At 36.7% G+C, this 25,310-nt stretch overlaps 1 protein-coding gene across 10 annotated transcripts in view; it reads left to right on the forward strand.

The window, feature by feature from the left end:
- The window catches only part of nav1a (neuron navigator 1a), a 263,139-nt gene that overhangs the window by 97,027 nt on the left and 140,802 nt on the right, over positions 1-25,310 (forward strand). For 3 of the 10 annotated variants that reach the window (XM_051880901.1, XM_051880900.1, XM_051880903.1), the window contains one exon: positions 23,435-24,286. In XM_051880901.1, the coding sequence (XP_051736861.1) occupies positions 23,454-24,286 (833 nt within the window). In that variant the 5' untranslated portion in view covers positions 23,435-23,453. Of the gene's footprint in view, positions 1-6,287; positions 6,815-12,662; positions 13,036-18,501; positions 18,629-23,434; positions 24,287-25,310 lie in introns of those variants that run through there. The other 7 variants (XM_051880906.1, XM_051880908.1, XM_051880904.1 and 4 more) reach the window with 7 other exon arrangements.

A 25,310-nucleotide genomic window follows, 5' to 3' on the forward strand; every position in this document is an offset into this window, starting at 1 on the left:
GTTTAAATGTTAGATGAGCATATCATATTATTTTTCTCTATATATTCAATGTACCCCCCAGCTCTAGCAGTCCTGTGTTTATTTTCTGCACAAGACATGTTATTCTCTCTCTGAATCCCAGGAATGGCACCGTAAATTACAGTCAGACAGCTGCCAGCGAGATAGATGTTGTTTACTGGCTTTGCTCAACTCCACACAGACCACAAATGTGTACCTGTATCTGTATATGTTTGTTAATTTAAATAGATGTACAGCTCCCATTGCTCTGTTGTGTGTCTGAGTACATCGAATTGTCTGTTGATGCATTTTTTATTCTGATGACCAAACACTTTGGTCATCCTCAAAGAGCCATTCGGTCAATTTGATCCATTTTATCAGGATCGGTTACTCATCTGCTGAGTCACCCTAGCACTTTCTGGGATAAATTGGTCTCGGGTGATATTGCCTGTAAAATAATCCTGCAGCCAAGAGTGAGGGCCGCTACAAAGGTTAAATCACCAAGGATTTAGCTAGTGACCTTCCAATCTTTTCAAAACAAAGGAATCTGTCAGCATTTCATTTGTTCTTTAGACTTGTTTGTTTTACTGCATCATAATAATATTACTCATGCTGGTCTGATTCATCAGTGACAACCGAATCACCCCTTCCAGTGATGAGGAACTCAAAAATGTGATGTGTTTATGAGTTCATCATTTTAATCCATCATCGACTATGGCCAGTTTTCGGAGAACTGTGTAATGCATTGTGCTTTAATTCATCCTCTCGTTTATATTGGGTAAAATATATTAAAGGGGTCATGAACTGCATTGTTTTATTGTTTTATAATGTTTCCTGGGGTGCACTTATAATGTTAGTATGCTTTTTACATCAAAAATGGTCATAATTTAGAAATAAAAGGCATTTTCCTACCCTAATTTAAAGGGTTAGTTCACCCAAAAAAGAAAATAATGTCATTAAATACTCACCCTCATGGCGTTCCACACCCGTAAGACCTTTGTTAATCTTCGGAACACAAATTAAGATATTTTTGTTGAAATCCGATGGCTCAGTGAAGCCTCCATAGCCAGCAATGACATTTCCTCTCTCAAGATTCATTAATGTACTAAAAACATATTTAAATCAGTTCTTGTGAGTACAGTGGTTCAATATTAATATTATAAAGTAACGAGAATATTTTTGGTCCGCCAAAAAAACAAAATAATGACTTATATAGTGATGGCCGATTTCAAAACACTGCTTCATGAAGCTTCGAAACGTTATGAATCAGCGTGTCGAATCAGCGCTTTGGAGCGCCAAAGTCGCGTCATTTCAGCAGTTTGGTGGTTTGACACACGATCCGAATCATGATTCGACACACTGCTTCATAACGCTCCGAAGCTTCATGAAGCACTGTTTTGAAATCGGCCATCACTATATAAGTCGTTATTTTGTTTTTTTTTTTGGCGCACCAAAAATATTCTCGTCAGTAATAAATGACATTATTTTCATTTTTGGGTGAACTAACCCTTTAACTCTCTTATTTGAACGCTCAATATGAATTTGCAATAAGAAATACTTAAGTATTACTCTCTCAAAAACTTTTAGCACATTTTTACTATTACAGCTCTCAAGGTTAACTAATAGTGAAAAGTGCTGATTATAGCATTACATTTAGATCTATGGCATTATATTTAGATCGTGGCATGAAAGGTTGCAGTGATGAAGCTTGTAGCCGATCACAGACATGTTCGTGAATGCACATTTCTGCACACTAATGAATGCTTTCATCATAACTATCAGTGCAAACACGATATAACTAAAAGATTCATTGAATAAAACGGGAGTTTTGCCGCAAGTCCAGAACTCAGTCACTGATAAACTTTCAGCTATAGGCACATTCCAGAATCAGTCGTTCGCTGGGCCTGGTGTCAATAAAAGCTTTTATTGGACTAACAAGGAAGTTTTCAGTTCTGAAACTTACAGGATATTCTTATAGTACGATGACCTCTTATATCAAAAGCTGATTTTGAGTTGATTTCTCAATTCATGACCCGTTTAATACATTTTCAGGGGTGGTCAGAGAAAAAGTGTGAATTAATTCCAATTGCACAAAAATATTGTTTAGGCTATACATGGTTGATAACCACAGATAGCATCGTGTTGCTATACAGCACCATTCATACTGTAAATGTACACTGGAAGTGAATGGGGACTGGGGCTGTAAAATTGACAAAAACAAACCATGGCTCATTGGAAAACATTGCCTCTACTTACATTTTTGTGAAACTCCAAAAACTTATAATACCAATACATATAGTTCACTGCAGTTTCCAGCTCAAATGAACACTATTAGCAGTAAAACACTAACAACATTTATTCCTTTTCACAAAAAAATATGATTATTAATTATGATTATTAATAACTATTAATTTTTGCATGGTTCCTTGCACAATACTATGTTATGATCTCAAAACACTTACTGTTGAAAATCCCTAAGACACTGTTGATGTCATTGAAGCCCCGCCCACTGTTGACAGCTGCAGTCTGTTGTGATTCCAATTAGTGGCCTTTAAGAAGGGTTGCTTTAGTTCAGCGGTTTACTCTCTGTTCTTGTCTTTGCTGCTCTGGATTTTTCATATGGTGTTGTGGTGCTGTGTACAAATGTAAGTTATCATAATTTTATGGTTTGAATTGTTTGTTATGGAGTTGATTGTAGGTTTAACTTGTATTTATTTATCCATATTCTTTATGTATTTAAGTTTAGAAACCAATCTGATGCACCTATGTAATGACTTATGTACTGCTATTGGTGAAAATAAAATATTAAGTGGATGTTGCCTCAAGGTATTTTAACTGACGCCCCAATGTGATGTTCCACCTGCGAATATGCAGTATTCTAAGAGTCTTTTAAACTTACCATATTGCACAATACATTTTGACATTTGCATTACATGATCAGCTCTTTATGTATGGCTTTTCAGACATCGTAAACTTGCTAAGTAGCGCATCGGTTAGGTTAGGTGGTATGTTATTTTCAAACGTGATCGAGCATTAATCTTTTAGCGCCACTCACTAGCGTCATCACATTTCATTTCCAAACTGCTGTGATGCTTTGTCGTTCATCTGAATGATAAAACTGAATGCATTTTTAGCATCACTCTCACTCCTCATTTCACATTGAAAGTGTCACAAAACATGCAAGAAGCAACAAAATATCATTTTGCAATATCAACTGTCAATACAGGCACGTTATTTATTTATTTCTGAGGTTAGGCACTGATGTTGGATGAGAAGGCCTGGCTCTCAATCTCCATTCCAAACACTTTTTTTTTTTTTTATTATTATTTTATTTATTTTTATTTTTATTTTTTTTTTTACAATAGTTTAGTTTAGTAGGGCCCTGATTGTTCCCCTCTGGGATAGAGAGATGGATAGAGAGATGGATAGAGAGATGGATGTATTGGACACACCACTTTACAAATGAGATTGAGCGGAAATTTCATTTTTGGGAGTACTGTTTTTTTTTTTTTTTTTTTAAACGTCAAATCCAGTAGAAATAGCTTCTCAGTCGTGTCATTTGCTAACCTCTGAATATAAGCAGGACTGTTACCATAGCATCATTAAGCACTGTTGTGACTTTATATTTTTGTAACCTTTAGTCTCCTTAAGTTAGCATGTTGATAATGTATAAGTCTCACAGCTAGCAATGACAGCCTACTGCTCTATAAACCTTCATCACCCACTGCTTTAATTGGTGTTTCCTGCACCCTATTCAGAGCACATCTTAATGAAACCAAGAAGATGCCCGTTTACAAGCACAGCTGTGTCTCCACAAAGCCTTCCTGTGGTCCTCATTAAAACATCCCCTCTGTCGCTAACAGCTAGTTAGCATTGACTGGGTTTTACTCCCAGTCCCTATCAAATGGGCCTAAATTACTGTTATTCACCACTTTAAAAAAAAGTCTTGTTTTATTTTAGCACCTTTTACTTGATTCTGATGCAGAATTACAGTGATTGAAGCAGATATTTTAAGTATGTCAAAATGAAGGGGCTGTTGGTTGTATGCTACGCACCCTGGGGGTTAATTCTTCCTTATTTGTTAGACCAGTGTCAAAGCTAATGAGGCAATATGCTGCTCAATGTACTCGCAAGATGAGGTTATTGAATATTAAATCCTGCAGCTTGTAGGGGATTTTAATTCTAAGAGCTAGTGTTCATTTAGTAATGTTCCCTGCGCAATGCTATTACACTACAAACTGTTAATGGCCATGTACAAATGTCAGACTATGAAATGTAGACTAATAAAGAAATTAAACCATTAAAATAAACCCAACACAAGCCTTTGAAAATATTGTTGGGTATTACCTTTTTATTCATTTTACCACTTTTGATCAGTCACATTTTTAATATAATTTTTTTTTTTTTTTTTTTTTTTAAGCTACTAGCATTGCGAAAAAAGCATGTCTTAAACCAGATGCTAATTAGTGCTGCTCTTGGTAGATTGCATTGGTCATTATGGAAATGATCCGACTGCGTCTATGTTCTTTAATGTGTTCGTTCACCCAAAAATAAAAATGATCCCATGATTTACTCACCCTCAAGTGGTGGGTTTCAGACAAACACAATCTGAGATATTTAAAAATATCCTGGCTCTTCCAAGCTTTATAGTGAATGTGGGGCATGATTTTCAAGCCCAAAAATAATCCATCATAAAAATAATCCATACGGCTCCAGTGGGTTAATAAAGGCCTTCTGAAGTGAACCGATGGGTAAGAAAAATATGGGTAGGATTCTGTAAGAAAAATATCCAAATTTAAAACTTTATTAACTATAATAACTAGCTTCCGACAGACGACCATACGCATCGATTTGCGGCGGAAGAATAACCTCTTACCTCGCAGAGGACAGAGCAAAACAAAACACCAGTCATTAGAAGTCTAAAACGTGAATTTTTAAAGAGAAATATCAGAGGATTTCGATATAAGAGAAGAGTAGCTTGAGTTTGTTGCACAACCCTATTTGTTTGAACCGTGAGAGGCGTCTAAGCTTACGCTACTCCTCTATCCTGCTTTATACATTGCGTCAGGGGTTACTCTTCGCCGGAAGCTAGTTATTTAAATTTATAAAGATTTAAATACGGATATATTTTTCTAACAAAAAAGCATTTCTTCACTTTAAAAGGACTTTATTAAACTGGAGCCTTGTGGATTATTTTTTATAATGGATGGATTAATTTTTTTTGGGGCTTCAAAATCTGGCCCCCCCCTTCACTAACATTATAAAGCTTGGATGCGTAAGGATATTTTTAAACATATCTCCGATTGTGTTTATCAGAAAGAAGATAGTCATATACACCTAGGATGGCTTGAGGGTGAGTAAATCATGGTATAATTTTCAATTTTGGGTGAACTATCCCTTTAATTTTCACGTTGTCAGTAGATCACGTGCAGAACTTTCCACTCCCATCGGTGCTGTTTTGGAATTGCGCGCTCATGCTGATTTGCCCTGTTTAGTAAATCTGGCCCTTGATCTTGTAGTGTGACAAATGAATTACAAGTACAAGTATTTCTTGTAGTTTTAGATGGAGTATAACAAGTAAACTTCCCCAAAGTATTTAATGTCAGCTACTCATATAAAAAAAGTTAACAAAAAAGCTGTTTATAACATAAAAATAATAGCAAAACCAGACAAGAGAAATTACAGTTCAATCTTTAACCTCAAAACCCACACTTCAGATAGACTAACCCTGGATTATTTACAACCTTATCATTCTGCCACTGCTTTTATTGCCCTACACACGCACACGCACACACACACACACACACACACACACACACACACACACACACACACACACACACACACACACACACACAGCGTCAGTTGTATTTGCAGCATCAGGAGTCTTTATCAGAGTCTTTCACCCGCATCCCGAATTTGTTCTTCATGTCCGTTAGCTTCATCCTCCTAATGGCCCAGGTAGCTACTGCTGTTGGAGAGTACTAATATTTCACTCTGAGCAGGAACCCAGCCAACAGCTCCATTTACTGGCAGATAGAGAGAGAGAGAGAAAGCAAAAGAGGGTGCGATAAGGGAGAGGGGGAGGATCTGGACTGCAGGCGGACTGCGGCAGGAGGGCTGTGACGTGATCGAGAGAGAGAGAGAAAGAGAGAGAGAGATGTATGGCATGATACAGCCTCAGATACAGTCTCTGTAGCAGAAGGGCAGCAGAGATGCTCGGATTTCAAGCACAAAATGCTGTGTGTCATAAGTGGATGTAGTTTTTCATCAGTCAACTGTGTTTAGAGGTATAATGAGTGTGTCGTTCTGAGTCAGTGTGACACTTGTTAGTGACCCAGTATGTGCGACGAGACAGGGAGTTTGAGTAGTGCAGAGTGCGTGTGTTTACTACCAGAGAGCCACACTTTCATTATAAGGAGTATAACTGCTTCAGTTTAGCTTAGTCTGGTTGAACTGGTAAATTTAACTCTGTTATGTTGGGCTGTATGGTGTTTTAACATTGTCATTGTGTGTCATATCAGAAATATGATGTTAGAGTTAGGTCAGCTTTCAATAACTTTTGTGAATGAGTAAGACTTCCTCGCGTTCACAGAATTGGAAGCTGTTGATTGGCCGAGGGCTTCGCTGCCCTGCAAGAAAACTTCCTGTTTCCTCCAAGTGGACTTTGTGTTTCATTGGAAAAGCACGCCAAAGGATGCAAGTGTAATCCAGGAAAAAACACATCCCATTGTTTCTTAGGATCGCAACACAAATCGACAGCCCGCGCTTCTCAACGGCATTCTTAAGAAACGAGAGCTTACAGTGGAACAGTAAGGTAAGACTTACTTATTGAACTAATATTAAGACATATTAGTTATTGAATGTGTCGGTATGAGAATGATTGCGATATGGGAAGAAGTGAATCATTTATTAAGACAATTGTGGGTTGTTGTTTTTTTTCAGGACAGAGGAAATGTTTAAAATTTAAATGAGATGTGTACTTTTTCTCATGCCAGTGATGTCTGATGGGTCTGTGATATCAGTGGATGTCATGTTTGGAGGCAGGGCTGTCATCATCTGTACTGTACTTGACTAATATACAGTCAAACCAAAAATTATTCAGACATTTTTGATATATTTTTACAAGTGGGTGCAGGACACTATAGTTCATTTATGTAAGTGAGGATAGCAAAATAAAGTAAACTGTGACATATTATACCCAAAAATTCTTCATGCAGGGGACTACCAGTAAAATTGATAAAAATTGGGAACCAAAAATTATTCAGACACTTTGACCTGACCATGTTTTGCTTAAGTGTTATCTGACATAATTCATTTTTTTCTGACACAGTTTAACTCTGAGATCTTGTCATATTTTATTACCATTTTATGATGATATATATGTATATGTGTGTGTATGTGTATATGTATGTATGTATGTGTATATATATATATATATATATATATATAATATAATGTGTGTGTGTGTGTATTTCAGTACTGTTTTTTTTCAGGACCTGCATTTTATATTGAACATCAACAGTACCAAACTTGCTTATCAAAAATTGACATCAACATTTAACTGAATCTCGCTTTGAGGTGTGATGTAGTTTAGTACACACTTATTTAAGGCGTCATTAGGTTGTTTGATGTGTTGAGATCCTGTGGCTTTCATGTCAGTAAATCAACAGGCTTGTCTTTATAGTTTGAGTGTTTGGATTCTAAATGTCTCTTGAATTTCAATGGCTTCATGGTCACAGCAGCCAGTAATACATAGTATGGTCGTCACAAACCGTGTTAATTTGATCTGGGACTGGGTCAAATTTTCTTTAACCTTGAGTGGTTTTGTTCAGATTTCTTGAGGATGAGGGCATGTTGTGCTATCTGTCCATCTTGTCTAATTTGGCATTTGTCTAATTGTCTAATTTGCTTCTGAGTGACAGATGAATTTGTGCCAGTATATATTGTATTATATTACACTCTAAAAAATGGTGGTTTAAAAACAACGCAAGTTGGATGAACCCAGCGGTTGGGTTAAATGTTTGACCAGTGTGCTAGTTAGTTTTATTTAACTAAACTGTTGTTTAAAATGATTTAATTTCTTGCTTAAAATGAACCCAAAGTATGTTGAAAATTAACATTTATTGTTATGGTTTAATAAATGAACATTTTTTAATAAGGTTAATGAATAATAATTAAACAATAAACATATATTAAATAGCTTATTAATAAATGTTCACATTTTGATTATTATTGTTGCCTCTATGATTGTCTGATTTTTAATTTTGGGTTCATTTTAAGCTAGCCATATAGTTATTTTTAAACAATAGTTGGGTTAAATAAAACTGCCCAGCACGTTGGGCAAACATTTAACCCAACCGCTGGGTTAAAACAACCCAATCGCTGAGTTTGTCCATTTTCAACCCAACTTAGGTTGTTTTTAAACCCAGCATTTTTTAGAGTTTATATTATATTATATTTTTCCTCAAACATTTTATTGAGATGATTAAATCAACTCTTTACAGAAGAGAAAAGCAACAGATGAATCATTTCCAATTACAGACTAATATAGTGAGATGCTGTAATACAGTAACATCTGTTTGTTATAATCCATTGATTGTATGAAGTATAAATATTTATATCCATCATTTTTAAATTAATACACTCTTGTCACACATGCTGTTTGTATTAAGCGTATGACATTGTGGCAACATCAAATATACAGTGTTAATTGAAGTTAACTGATGGATGACGGGGTCAAATGCTGCTCTGATGTGGCATAAGTGCTTCAGACCAGCTGACAGGAACACGCGAGAAAGACTCAACCCTCTTTAATCTTTTATCATTAAACGCACCCCACACACACACTGAGTATATAATGACAATGGTCAGCAGTGGAGGCTGTCAGCGCTGATTCAGAGTCTCTTCAGATGTGCTGAACTGAAGTTAATTGAGTTTAAGGGAGAGGGACTCTGACTGGGTGTCTATTGTGTTTGGCTTCATGAGTCACACTGTTACTCAACAAGTGAAAACACAGTGGTTTGAGATTAACCATCTCATTGTCTGCCATGTTACTCATACTTTATCTACAGTAGCAGGTCACACAATACCAAGTTTTGAGGAAATAGGAGGAATGTTCAGCACATCTGTTAGGGAGAATGAAAGTGAAAAGCTTTTAATGTGGAAGCTGACTAATGAGTAACAATCACAGCTAAATTGTTGTAAAAATAATACAAATATTTAGAAACTATAATTTCTTATTTGAGTGAATTATGGATAAAATAAAACAAACAAAAATAAAACACATATTAGCTACCATCATACACAAAATTAAACAAAAATAAAACATATTAGCTACCATCATAGTACCTAGTTTCTGCCAAAACAGTTATTGCAAAAAAAGTGGGGTAACTTGATGTAAATGAATTAAATTAAATTATTAAATTACTGTTACTGAAGTAACAAAAACTGTAAAATACCTGTGATATTTTGGTAACACTTTATTTTAGTGTCCTTGTTACACGTGTTACATGAAGTTACTGTAGTAATAACTACACTCCAAAAAGTACTTCAGGGGACCTGTTAACCACAACTTAAATAAATCCATGGTTGCAAGTTATACATTTTAATTAAACCTTTTAAGTTGCAAACATTATTTTCTAGAGTTCTGTTGACATAATAATGTTGATCATTACATTAATTATACTTAATATTGTCTGTAATTTAAACTTAAATTTCTGCGTTAATTGGCTTTAAAAAAAAAAAAAGAAAAAAAAAAAAAGAAATTGTTTTGATAACTTTGGAAATTAGGCAGTGGATTTCTAGTTCCCAGCATGCTTTGCATAGGATAATAAATGTTGAAATTAAGTGTTAATGTATTTGTTTTTAGTGAAGGGAAAGACCTGTTAGTGTTTAATGCTGTTATGCTTGACATTTAAAAGAGTTTTTGTGGTTATCATTGTGCTGAAGAGTAGATACATGAAGGTAAACACTATTGCACTAATGCCAAGTCACTATTGCACTAGTGACAAGTAATATCTTACATGTTCATTAAATATACATGTTAAATAAGTTATGCTAGCATGTGCTATGATAGCTGCTGATTTGAACTGAAATAGGTAAGGGCTGGTTCCAGGGCTACAACTCTGGTAGTTGGAGCGACTTAAAGGATTAGTTCACTTTGAAATGAAAATGATCCCAAGCTTTGCTCACCCTCAAGCCATCCTAGGTGTATATGACTTTCTTCTTTCTGATGAACATAATCACAGAAATATTCAATAAATATCCTGACGCATCTGAGCTTTATAATGGCAGTGATAGGGATCAATGAGTATGAACTGACATGACGCCAGTTTACACTTTCTTCGTAACTTCAATACGGAAGGTGGTCTGGTGGAAGCTACATATTTTACTTCATAACCCCCACCCCCCCCAGGCCGTGTTTATGATGGATGGATGTGGATGCAAGCACTTTCTTAAGCTCATACTCATTGATCCCTATCACTGCCATTATAAAGCTTGGATGTGTCAGGATATTTATTAATATTTCTGTGATTATGTTCATCAGAAAGAAAAAAAGTCATACACCTAGGATGGCTTGAGGGTGAGTAAATCTTGGGCTAATTTTAATTTCAAAGTGAACTAATCCTTTATTTATTTATTTTGAAATTAATGAACTTAAAAATGTGTGTTTATGCTACAAACTTACAAAAAGTTCCTCTAACTCAATGTAGCTTGTTGGTTGAACATAAATTTACTCAAAGTTGTCATAACTCAAAAAAAATTGATGCAGACTGTTTCGTTAAAGGGCAAATATTATGAAAATCTGACTTTTCCCGTGCTATAATCAGGTCCCCGGTGCATCAACCCAGAAAACGTGAAAAAGGACAACCCAGTAACTTTGTTTTGGCAAACCTTTCTCTGCAAGCATGTGGAAAAAATGAGCCACTCAGATTTCACTCCCTTTGTGACATAGGAAGGGGATCTTATTATAATATTACTGCCCCTTAATCTGCACGTTTCCACCCACAGCGCTGCCATTTTGTTTTCGCAAGTGAAAACGGTGTACCAGTTCTAACTCATGGCAAAAGGTCGAGCAAAGCATGCTAACTGTTCTGTCGTTGGCTGCACAGACGAGCACAGAACACTATTTAGAGTCTTGTCAGCTTGGCTAGCCTGCAAGTTGACCCTGACAAGCTCGATTGCTTAAAAAAAAAAAAGAAAAAAAAAAAGCATTTTTATCTGAGCAATATTTTGAAAAATATTAGACCCTTCATGGTATTTGCTAGCATATTATAAACATGGGGAAATGAACAATGTAAGGCTGAACACCGTTACTGACAATCCTCATTTTGGCTGCGTGAGATTCTCCAGTTTTGTTGTTGTTGAGCAACCGAAGCGTGAGTTGTTAAAGCTCCACCCTCTTCTGGAAAAGGGGCAGGGAGGAGCAGCTCATTTGCATTTAAAGGGACACACACAAAACATGTTTTTGCTCACACCCAAATAGGGGCAAATTTGACCAGCTATAATAAATGATCTGTTGGGTATTTTGAGCTGAAACTCAACACATTATTTTTTAGAGTGTATAATTAAGAATAATCACATGCAACTAACCCTAAACCAAACCCTAAGTCTAACCCTGTAGTAAGTGCATGTATTTAATTGATATTTACTCTAACATTAATAAATGTATAACTACTTTGTAACAAGGACACCTTAAAATAATAGGTTACACTTTATTTTAAGGTGTGTGGTTACAGTGTAATTATACATTTAAGTACTGCGTAATAACTTTTACTTTTACTTTCTAGGTTTAGGATTAGGGTTAGGGTTTGGTTTAGGGTTAGTTGCATGTAATTATGAATAATTTATAGTTATTACTACAGTAACTATATGTAACGTGTAACAACGACAAATATGAAATAAAGTGTTACCAAATAAAGTGTAGTCAGTATTACCATGGTACATTTTTGGAAGAGTATACCGCAATAATATCTGCTAACTGAATTTTCCATTATATTTACCACAAATAGCTGCCTAACTAGCACTTTCATTTGCAACAAGGCCATTATATTAATTCTCTGTTGTGTTCATGAGGGAACAAGGACTCACTTGAAATGCAAATTACATTTGATAATAGGGTTTGTGGACTTACAGTGCTTTCAGATAAGTACTGAAGACTCAATGTTTTGTGGTTACACTCATATTCTCTTTAATGGAACATAAAGACAAAATTTATTGGAAAATAGAGCTCTGTTCTGTGACACTTCTTATGCCAACCAGTAGGTGGCAGACTTTACACAGATTCAGACTGATCTCAAACCTGTCGGTCTCTTCTTTTCTAGTCAGAGCAGCAGATAACAGAACGGACCAGATTGCAGATTTACCTTCTCATGTGGTCTCTCGGAGTAAATAAGGGTCTGCTGTTAGATTTAGCAGGTAGGTCGGCCTTGAATGTTGTTTGGCTGACAGGATTCATGTCATCCAGTCCAATCCAATGTGTTGACTTGCGATAAGGAGGTTGACATAATGTCAGCACAGACCGAGATAAACACCATGTGAAACATCCTGTGGTTTTCACCTTTATGAGCAGTGTTGCTTACTAATAAACCCAATGTTGTGTACGTGTAAGTTGTCGGTCTCTGAAGAACACCTTGTGTTTAGTCATGTGTCTGTCTGACTTTCTTCTGAATGGAAATTTCCATGGCATTACAGACCAGCGTGGGGTCCCATCTGCTGCCGCTGGACTCCTAATGATTATTAATAGGGCATCTGAAGAGCCCCAGACCACTCCTGGCATTTATAGGATTATTAAAAAACAAAGAAAAGGACGGATATGGATGGGCTTAGTGTCTGTTGGCCGGTCACACGTGACCTGTGTGGCTCATTCTTCCTCTTTCGGAATTGAAACATGTAAGATGAGACGGAAAATAGATAAACAGACAGACAGAGACAGAAGTCACACCAGATTAGCTTCTGATCTGACCCGCAACAGTGCTGTCGTAATGTCTGTCTTAGATTGGATAACCTTTCATCCAGAGCATCCGGACTGAATTGGTAAGACAGATTTATTACAAGGTCATGAACCGAAGACATTGTACATGTAATAGGTTCGCTATCCCATCACTTTGTCTATTTTGGACTGTTTGTGGTATGTCACAGTAAGGGAAGTCATTCAGGTGATGTAATACCTTATTTTCCTTTCCAACGCAGTATTGCTGAGGGTTTGACTAAGAGTCTGAAGATAAAGTTATGTGAAGGCCTGAACAAATGATGCTTCTTGGTGGTAATTAAACTGCAGCTCTTCTCTGTGATAATAGGTATTTACAGTTCAACTGCTGGTTTTAGAGGAACTGACTCAGGGCCATTTATGAAATGGAAATAGCAAAATGGGTGGGTGAATCCTAGCTGTAGCTGTGCACTCTTAGAAAAGCAAAAAGGTGTAATGGGGTTCAGTATAGAACCAGGGTTCTTGACTTAGTTTTAAAGAACACTTTATGTCAAAAGGATTCTATATAAGGACAAATGTCTTAGATGTTTGTATAATGCTAATTTTTTCTAGTGTAAATTTTAATTACATTTTGTGAATTAAACAGCTCGTAAACATACTGTACTTTAAGTATGTTTACGAGCTGTTTAATTCACAAAATGTAATTAAAATTTAAATTAATTAATTAAAACCAAATCCATAAAATGATTCCATGACATGAACCCCTAAAAGGTTCTATATATGATGTTCCTGACAATAGTGTTGGTATCACACTCCCATCCGAATATGTCTACTTCCCTACTGTGTATTATGTGAAAAAGAGTAGTACATCTTATTACAATCTTATTACATAGTATTTGAAAAGCACTAGGTGAAAACTACCTGAATGACCAACTACTTCCATCTGAGATTCTGAAAGGGGCAAAATAAGCTTTTAATAAAACTGCCATGTCTATGCAGTAGAAAGTCTACTTATTTTTATTTTAAACCAGTGCTACATGACAAGAGAAAACAGAGGGTATGTACTATATGGAAGCTTGTTTCCACCACTGAGTAAAAAATAAAAAAGGTAACTGCGAAAAAATTTTTCCTCAGAATTGAACTTTATAACTCGCAATTGCGAGTTTATATTTAACAATTGCGAGAAAAGAAGTCAGAATTGCGAGATAAAAAGTCGCAATTATATATTTTTTATTTTTTATTCAGTGTAGGAAACTTTGGAGGAAAGCTTCCATAGGTATGTTTACATGACAACGATGTACAAAAAACACAGACGACAACATTGTGAAAACAATCCTTGTTCACATAAATCCACAAAAACGACTAAAAACGCTGTATTATTCATGCCAGGCCAGTAGATGGCGATGTCAGTTTGTAAAGAAACACTACACGCCTATAGACTGAACATGTAAATGAATACACATACGCGTGTTGCCACCGTTTTCATAGATTTGTGTTTCTGTACTTTACATGGGGACAATAATGGTATCGTTTTCAAAAACTTGCACTTTGAAACCTATTTTCAAAAGTTTATGTTTTTAGGCCCTAGGGGCCGTTTACACTAAAATCAACTAAAATCGGAAAACTTAAGCTTTTTGGTTCATTTACATGACAGCAGTGTTTTGGGGGCCTGAAGGGTTTCAAAGTGCACATTTTTAAAAACAATACTGTTATCATCTCTGTGTAAACTGCAAAAACACGAATTTGTGAAAGCGGTGACGTCATGCACAGGCGTATTACGTGTTCAGTCTATAAGCACGTAGTGTTTCTTTACAAAGTGACATCGCCATCTACTGGCCTGGCAGCAGAATACAGCGATTTTAGATGTTTTTGTGTATCCATGTGAAAACCTTTTCCATTTTTAGTACATCGCTGTCGTTTAAACATGCCCTAAAACTACAACCATAAAAACATTTGTTACGTAAAATAAAATTATGCTAAAAAACATTAACTGAATATATATGCGATTCGATCTGGGAAAACCCATCAGATGTCGCGATGGAACGTTTTCAGTAAAGACAAAAAATAGGTCAAATGTTATTCTTTTGTCAAAATTGGGTTTTCGTTAAATTATCATTCTATAACATCTTGTCTATCATCTCTGAAAATATCTTGGCAAAATTTGCCTGTTAAGTGCAGAAAAATAGAGATTTATAGTGGCAAGGCTGTCTTTAATATTACTATTTAAGAACAAAAAAAAAAAAAAAAAAACCGCCATAGCTTTCCCTCTCTTAACACTACAAAGACAGTTCACCTATTGAAATAAATCACATAACATGTAGAATGAAGGTGTATTAATGCAAATTTCCCACCGGTCCTGTATAAACTACGGCACGCAAATATATATATATATATATATATATATATATATATATATAATTTTTTTTTTTTTTTTTCTAATACAACGTTATCATGAGAAGTCGGAGCACAAGAGAACAATGGAGCTATAATGAACACACATGTTCTAATTATGTGTTTATTAGAGGTTGAATTCAAATCAAATACTGCCAAACTGACCATACTACTTCTGAATAGGATGTCTACTTCATAAAATGTATGAAAATATGGAAATATATGGTTCAGATCACTCAAATAAATGGAGGCGCACTTAAATGGTCAGAAATGGAACTAGGTGTCTAGTGAAAAAGTTTGGTACTGTGCCCAAACAAAATCTTTCTGAAAGCTCATTTTTTAAATATTTCAACCTAAAATTTGCAATGTTGACATTTTTGGCTTTTATTTTCTTGCAGTTTAAGAGTAAAACTTTGTAATACATTATTATAAAATATAAACAATTTCATTTTTACATTTTCATAAACTTAAACTTCTATAACTTTTTTTTATTTCACTTTCATAATTTATTTCACAATTCGCAATAATCTGACTAGTGTCTTCTTTAAAACAGACCAATCTTAGGTCTATATTCCAAAGCATTCTTGAATTACAACCATTTATGTTTGGATAGTGCATTTTCATGTCTATGCGAAAAAAGGGGGTGACAGTTATTTAAACCTGTTTTTCTCAAAATTCCGTTCCTGAAAATCAGAGCGATCAGCCGACTTGAGATAACCATAACTTTTGTTACAGACAAGCTATGAAAGAAGTAAAAACAGATTTGGAAAGGGCTCATCATATATATATATTATGTATATATATTATGTATATATATATTATGTATTAGCTAGTTGCCAAGGAAACACTTCGAATTTTCATTTAGTTTAATTTTGATGTATTAAAATAACTAAAACTAAAATAAAAAAAATAATAAAAAAAATATAGGCATGAACAACTATGACAAATGACATACAACAAAAATCGCCAAATATAAAAATAAACTACTTTAAATTATTAATAGAAACTATACCAGTATTTCAGTTATACTGGTGTTCTGTTACTGCTGGCATTTCCTTGTGCAATACTCCCATAATGCACTAAGCGCCACCCCTCTGTCAATATGACTGTCTATGGGCATGGATACAAATATGCAGAAGTGCAATCTGTAGTTTTAACAAAAGCCCTGGAACTGTCAAAAGTTTGCTGACAAATAAATGGGTAGATCTGGGCATAGGCGCCGATTTATGTTTCTGCCGGTGGATGCCCACACTCCACAAGTCTCTTTTTATGTTGGTCAGACACACTCTTCCTGTCGTTCATAGCCAAAAGAACCTGCAAACTGGTCCAGACTTCATATTGATAACCAAAAAATTGGCTATGCAAAAAAGACTAATGATGTCCATAAACTGTCTATTCACAGATGTCAGTGACAGATGTCAATTAATCATATTTACAGTGTTTTAATGTGCTTCAAACATTGCTTACACAGAACTGCCTTCAACCGACAATAATCTTCATTTTTAGGTCTCTGCCAACCTGAACAAAGCTTGATTGTGTTGACCCACATTTCTGCCTCTGAAACAAAGTTAATAATTCACCTGTCGTCTGGCTGAGTTTTGAGGAAGCATGCCATATCAAAGTGTACACTACAGTTATATTATGTACTGGATTGTAAACAAACAGTATTCAGTGTTATTGACAATATATTAAAGGATTAGTTCACTTCAGAACTAAAATTTCCTGATAATTTGCTCACCCCATGTCATCCAAGATGTTTATGTCTTTCTTTCTTCGGTCGAAAAAGAAATTAAAATTTTTGAGGAAAACATTCCAGGATTTTTCTCCATATAGTGGACTTCACCGGGGTTCAACAGGTTGAAGGTCCAAATGTCAGTTTTAATGCAGCTTCAAAGGGCTCTACATGATCCCAGATGAGGAATAAGGGTCTTATCTAGCAAAACGATGGGTCATTTTCTAAAAAAAAATTAAAATTTAAATACTTTTTAATTACAAATGCTCGTCTTGCACTGCTCTGCGATGCACCATGCATTACGTAATCACGTTGGAAAGGTCACGCGTGACGTAGGCGGAAGTACGAATCCAGTGTCTACAAAGTGAACATGCAAAGACTAAGTCAAACAGCCATTACAAAAAAAGGTACAACAACGATGTCGGACAATTTTGAAATTGGAGGAGAAAATGTGATGGAGTTTTTCGCCCTACCACGGTACTCCTGTCTATGTCACGCGCGACCTTTCCAACATGATTACATAATGCGTGGCGCATCGGAGAGCTAGTGTAAGATGAGCATTTGTGTATATACACTACATACATTTTTATTTATTTTTTTTTTAGAAAATGACTGATCATTTCACTAGATAAGACCCTTATTACTTGTCTGGGATCATGTAGAGCCCTTTGAAGCTGCACTGAAACTGCAATTTGGACCTTCAACCCGTTGGTAACTGTTGAAGTCCCTTATATGGAGAATAATCCTGGAATGTTTTCCTCAAAATCCTTAATTTCTTTTCGACTGAAGAAAGAAAGACATAAACATCTTGGATGACATGGGAGTGAGTAAATTATTAGGAAATTTTAATTCTGAAGTGAACTAATCCTTTAATATCATTATGAATGTGATTGTAAATTGTAGGTGGCTTTAGTTTTTTAATGTAATCTAGCACACCCCTGCTGAAAAACAAAACAAAACAACATATAAAACCAGCGAAAACCAACCTATGGTGGTTGGCTGGTCTTAGCTGGTTTAAGCTGGTCTCCCAGACTGGTCAAGCAGGTGTTCAGCAGGTTTTAGCTGGTTGATCAGCTGGTCAGCTAAAGGAGTGGTCAAAACCCCTCTGAACCAGCCATGACCAGGCTGGAATACCAGCTCAAACAGTCACCAGGCTGGTTTTATAAATTGGTCAATATTATAAATGCACACTTAATAATAATGATATTCTGAGCAATTCTTAGACTATTTAAATGACATTCCACATAAATGTATAATGATTTAATTTATAAAAAAAAATTGTGGCAACTATTTTGACCATAACTACGAATACCATGGTGAATTTTTGTAAGGGTTTTCTGGACACTCAGCCTTTATTTAATTGCAAAACCAGTGACTGCTTTCAAGGCCCTGTTAATGCTTTAATCGTCAAAAACAAACTTCTCTGTCTGAGTTTTGTGCATCATGTGACTGTAGAACTCACATGGTAGACACATGGTAGACTCTTCTCTCTGTTCGCCTCTCTTCACTCGAGCACAAGCTCATGACACGCTGAGGAACATTGGGTTAGTTTGCTGTAGACCAAAGTCAATGCTCAGGTAAAGATGACAGTTTATGATATTGCTTCTGTTTCATCTCTCTTCAATTGTTTTGGTGATTTTTTTTTTTTTTTTTTTTCTAAAAAGGCACTTGCCATGGGATTTGTTTGTAAAAACAAATTTCCTCTAATATTTGCTTCTGTCAGACTGGCTTGTCTTGTCAAACTCACTTAATGTTGGACATAATGCTGACTTTTTAGAGTTAATGATAACCTTTTGTATTTGTTTCTATCTGGAATTCTGGTGGAATTTTAATGCATGTTATCTCTGAAAAGCTATTGATCTACAGTTGAACAACTAAATGATGCACTAAATATTTCAGATGTTTGAATTTCAGTTATATTGCTTCTCAAATGGTAATTTAAGCCTCCTACACTACACTGCATTTGAATTTGAAAGCTTATTTTATGCTTATTTCAGTATTTATTTATAGGATTAGAGTGGTTAAACAATGATTCTTAAGTGTGAGTGTATTTGTGAATTCCCTGTCTTACATGACTGGATCTTACCTTGACCCCCTAATTACATTAGAGCAGAATTTGGAAAAAGTTGTGATGATATTTTGCTGTTTATCAGACGTTCTCTGCTCCTGTAAGTCTAAATAGTGGAGCCTGGGGCTTGTTGTCGCACTTTTCAGTTTCCAGTGAATATTTTTCAGGCTATGCTTATTTTATAAGACTCAGTTTCTGTATTCTGTTGGCAGATACCTTAAATTCATGTCTACAGTTATTGCCCAAGAAAAACACGCTGACCTTTTGTGACAACATGGCAAAATTGTGAAATCTTGACCCAACCTGACATTTATAAAAATACTCTTGTCCTGAGAGCACGGTTCACAGTACCTTTATATTTGTATAATGTCTGAATGCATGTCCATGTGGTTTTATTGCGTTTATTGTTTAACCCAGAATTTGCGTATGTAGCAAAAATATGAAATTTTCATTTGTAGGACAGAATTTAAAAAAATCCCAATTTATAAGGGTTTTGAACTGGGTTGTTTTAACCTACAACAACAACCTAATACACAAAACCCTTTACTATTAATTTTACTATGATGTAGATCAGTGTTATTTTAGTATTATTTCTACAATTACACTATTTATTAATATTTTGAATTGGTTTTCTTTTAACACCCATAATGCACTTTCGTTACCATGCCGTCATTTTACGCCAGGCTGCTTCACAAACGAGGGTCAATTCAACGCTGGATTTGCACAAAAGATTAACATGACGGCACATGCTAGTCGATGAGCTGAATCTCAAAAACAACACAGCAACTACATAAATTTATCCACTAACCTTTCAGAAACGTCTATTTGCATTCTAAAAGTTGTAACTTCTTCCTGAGTCCCTCCATCAGTGTCTGACTCCGATTGAACAATGTAAGGCTGAACACCATTACTGACAATCCTCATTGTGGCTGCGTGAGATTCTCCAGCTTTGTTGTTGTTGAGCAACCGAAGTGCGAGCTGCTAAGGCTCCGTCCTATTCTGGAAAGGGGGCCGGGAGCAGCAGCTCATTTGAATTTAAAGGAGTTTTGTGGCTAAATATTAGGTAAATAAATGTAGCAGGCATAAAAGCTGGGAAACAAAATGCCAATAAGTGGAGAAAAGACGATTGAGACATGAAGAATGTAAGAAATCTTTACTGCCTCCATGTATAGCTGAAGTTGTTTTCTTGTCGTTTAATTCTGTCACACTCAAATCTCTTAGGGAAAGCTGAACATTCCCATGTCTTGTGTTGAAAACATGCGGGTGCAAACCTTTTTAAAGCAGGGCTATTGTATTACATGCTCTCTTCAATGTGAGTTTGGTTTGTGGCTTGAATTCAGACCACAGGCGACTCGGCTTGCATCCCACAACTCATGGGGTCTCCCACATGGTCTGAATCGTAATACTTGCTCTGATTCTGATTTGCCAGAGAGCATTTATGCCTGTTGTTTGCAGGCCCCTGATTTTGATGGATTGAGTTTTGCCTGTACATTTGAAGGTCAGTAGTTACCATGGGACTGTTAGTACACAGTGTGGGTTTTGGGCCATCTTGACCAGTTTGTGGGCTGGGATGAAAGCCTCTGGGACATTTGGGCACTGAATGGAAGATATATTTGCCAGACTAACTGAACTGGCAGGGGTTTAAAGGTCTTTGACTGAACCGCAGTGAATCTCTCCATTGCTATTGCTAGTAGATTTATTTTGGTGACCAGATGGAGCTTTACAGTATTTGGGTAGAGTTTCGTTGGCTTAACAAAATGAGATTGATATAATCACCCGTTTTGATTCTGAAGCAAGTATTTCAAATAATGACTGTCCTTTCTCCTGTATTCTTTCACAAGACTCTTAACCACTCGTGCCAAATCCTTCCCCTTGGCAGGATTTTGTTTAGAGAAGCTCTTGAGGAGATTTTCTCAGATTTCGTTAAACAGCCCATGTCATTTGTGTTTGAATATAACAGGTGGGAATTTACATTATATTTGTGAGTACTATTTATGAACAGTTAGTCTCTCTGAACTTCTATAGAGTCTTCATTTCTCTTTCTTTAACACTCTTTGGTCAGGGGTTCCCAGTCTTTATCAGCTAAACCCCAATGATTAAAATTATTTACAGTATTTGTAAACCTTCTGAGATTTCCAGTAATGTTCTAATCCTTCATTAAAAGTAATAATAATAATTGATATGATTTCATTTTTGTATATAAGATCAAACAAATCAATATATTTCTGATTAATTGTCATTTTTCAAATTTCATTTTGTTGTTTCTTTTTTTAATCTGGACTCTCCTGCTTTTAGGGTGTACCCATACTAGGCGATCTGAACCATGTCCAAGCAGGTTTGACCCCAAGTCCAGTTTGTTTGACTAGTGTGATTGCTCCGTACTGTGCCCTCTTGAAGAGCTGAGCTTGGGCATAGATCAGTCATAGACTCAGGCGAGGATGGTATGCAAGTAGTGTGATTGCTGACTGCAGCGGAGAACGAAACGGCTGCTACTTGTTTGTGCGCTATACTGTCGTCATTACAAAAACATTTTCTATTACTACTTGTATAGTAGCACTGCGAAAATAAATCGATGCTTCTCGAGATTTTCCAAATGCATCGCGATTCTCTCTCGAATCAATTCTTAGTTTTTAACAGCAGATGCCGCTCTAGGCTAGTTTTTAACCACACGCTCAAATGCTCATGAAGAAGAGCACTTGTGCATTCGGCTGAGTCTGAGAATGTACTTGCACCTCAGAATGCTTTTATGACGCGAGATTAATGTAAACAGACCACTGCAAACACCTTTGTAATTTGCTTCAACCTTATCAAATTATATAAATTAATTTTTTATAGAAAGTTCAAATGGTGTGTGTAAGGAACTGGAAGGAAGAAAAGTACAGCTGTTTCTAAAGCATGCAGTGCCATCTGCTGTTAAAAACTTAAAAAAGAGAATCGAGATGCATTCAGAAAACCTCAGAATTGATCCAGAATCATTTCTCGATTCGCGACGCGTCGATTTATTTTCCCAGCCCTATTGGATAGTACACTTTTCAATTCATTTGAGTATTTTTAGGTTTACAAAAGGTCTGGTTCTCACCATATTTATGAACAGGAATTATAATTTGCATTTAGAGCCTTTTGCCTTAGTAATAATCTTCTGAAATGTGAAAAGTCATCATAACCAGGCATATATTGGATAGGCTTTTATCCAAAATCCACAATTTCCACCTGAATTTCCACAAAAGTCTGTTTAGCTGTGCGGAGCAATGCTTTTCATGTTTAGTTCAGCATTGGTATTTCTGTTACGATCTCAAGAATCCCCTGCAGTTCCATCACGAGCCCCTAGGAGAGAAACTGTTGTTGAGGAATCAACACAGGCTCATTGGAAAAGCGTACCTGTGGAAACATTTTTGCAAAACGCAAAAACACCTACCAATACATAAAAAAAAAAAAACACTGCCCTTTCCAACGGAAATGAACACTAGAGGCAGTAAAACAGCAAGCACTTTTAATCATTTTCATACAAAATTATGATTGCAAAGGCATATTATGGATTAATAAAGACTTATTTTCACATGGCTCCTTGCACAATATTATATTATGACCTCAAAACACTTTTTACCATAGTGCATGATTTGTAAACGAATACATTTTGGAGTTTGCATCACATAACCAGCTCCTTATGTTTGGTTTTTTTGACATGCTAAACTTGCTTGTTAGCTCAGCTGGTACAGAACTGTACTTGTGATGTAGGCTTGTAGAAACAAGCTAAAATGGCATGGATGCTTCACGGTCAAGTAGGTTTAGGCTTTAGTGTAGGTGGTACATTATTTTAAAACTTGATGGAGCATTAACCTTTTAGCAACACTCACCGGACATTTCAATTCAGATCTGTGGTGATAAGTATAACAATCAACGTAATAAAACGTTTCCAGATTTTGGATAAAACTGAACACGCTTTTAGTGCCACTCACTGGATATTTCACTTTGAAACCGTTGCAAAACATGCACAACGCAACGTAATGCCATTATGCAGAAATGTTGCTAGAGGGTTCATTTTTCTAATGAGCCATTGAGGAACTCTGCTGCAGGCTATACTTAAAGCTTACATGTAGAGTCCTCCTTATCATCCAGAATCATTATGATTGAAGTTATCACTCAGCTTTAATTTGTCTTGAAGGGTTTTCCGTCAACAAACCAATGGCTGTGGAGACGACACAAGGGCATGTGTGTGCATGCAATTCAGGGTCAACCTTTAAAACATGTTTCCTTAAAGAGAACAACAACATGCATTGATTCAGGTCCTCATGGTGTTTGTTCCCTTTTTCCTCAGCATCTGATTTGGTGCCATCATGAGTGGAGGAGTGAATGTGAAGAGTCTTCCACGAGCCCAGCCGGGCTCCGGCATCCCTCTGCACAGGACCAGACTTCCCTCCCCGAAACCTGAGCCCAAGTGCACCAGCAGCAGCCTTCCGAGACCATCCACACACATCCCTGTTAGCAACAGAAGCCCCTGTAGTAGCAGCCCTACAGCTGTCTCCTCCAAAGATGTACTGAGGGACACCACCCTCAGAAACCAGCATCTGCTTCTAAGAGGCAGTCCACCTATTCAACGTTCTTCTACCAGTCCTCAAACACAGACCCAAGACTCTAGATCAGCCCATAACAGTCCACAGGTTCGACGGAAAGTGTCCCCACTTTCAAGGGGTAATCTGGATGGGCCCAAGACCGAGAGTTTGCTTGACCTTCGGTCCAATGGCAACAAGAACTTCCAGAGTGGGATCTTTTCTTCTCAGACAGGACGAATGGACAATGCTAACCGCTTGATCTCAGAAGCACTCAAGTGCCACGAGGAGAGGGCTGCTTCTGGAAGCAGTCAAAGCAAGACGGGAATCCCTTCATTCAGATTTAGTAACAACAACTTGAGGCCTGGTCCAGCAGCCACTAACGTAGATACAGGTCTCCTCAGAGTCCATAGAGAGAGAGTGTCCCTGCAGAATAGTGCCTCCAGTAGCTTCTCAGATGAGGAGATGTGCACCCCAGATGACCTCAGCCCGGAGGTCCCACAGAGATCACCACCCAAGGCTATTGCAGTCCATAAACAGGACGCCTCCAGTGTTGAAATGCTCAAAGCCAAACAGACACCAAAGGTCAATATGGCAGCCGTTGCACCTTTCAGATACAGGTATGTTATGGCAAATACACTGAAGGATTGAAAGATCAGCTTAGACCACAACCAAAAAAGACCAGGCTGGTTTATTCTGGTTAGTGCAGAGATAGTATAATGTTCACCAGCGTAGCTATGCTTTTCACTGGCATGGAGCTGACTGTTCATAATGGTTTTTCTGGGAAAGCTTTTTGACCAAGGAGGGCATTAGGTGCTGATGTCCCCAACCAGGATTCTTAACTAGCTTTATGCTAGTTAAGAAGCCTGATTGGGGACATCAGCACCTAATGCTCGAGACCAATATGTAAAACACAACAGATGCTGGTGGGATCAGATGGTTTCATACAGTAGGTTTACTTCACACGAAGGCTCTTAACTAGATTCTTAACTAGCTTTATGCTAGTTAAGAAGCCTGATTGGGGACATCAGCACCTAATGCTCGAGACCAATATGTAAAACACAAAAGATGCTGGTGGGATCAGATGGTTGCATATAGTAGGTTTATTTCACACAAAGGCTATGGTTAGTGCATGGTTAAATATTAGGAGTGGTTTTAACCCTGGGTTAAGCAAAGTTTCACACTTGTAATTTTGAATGGGAATTAGCACCACACTGTCATCCTTGGTGACATCCTTGTTGATCCTGGAACAACATTCCAATCAACCAATCAGATTTGAGGGATAGGTTCACAGTTGATGTCAAGTTTAGGCTTAGAACAAGGGTTAAGGGCTTCTACGCCATTCTTATTCACATATCATTTCCCTCAGATTTTAGGGATAAGTAATGGATAAGGTTAGGTTTAGGGGTAGGGATAGCGTTAGGACTGTTTTTGGACAGGAATGTTGTTCCAGGATCAACAAAATATGTTGATCCAGGAACATGTCTTTACAGCGACCATACAACAGTTTGTCACTGGGTCAGTACCCTTAAAGGGACAACTTTGTATCTTACCTATCCCTAAAATGAGTCCTTTTCCACTCGTAATCTTTCCAGCACTGAATCAGTCAAGTGGTTGAAGTTTCTGTCCCGCTCTCAGAGACTG

Source organism: Ctenopharyngodon idella, chromosome 22 (assembly GCF_019924925.1).
Source record: "Ctenopharyngodon idella isolate HZGC_01 chromosome 22, HZGC01, whole genome shotgun sequence".
NCBI lineage: Eukaryota > Metazoa > Chordata > Actinopteri > Cypriniformes > Xenocyprididae > Ctenopharyngodon > Ctenopharyngodon idella.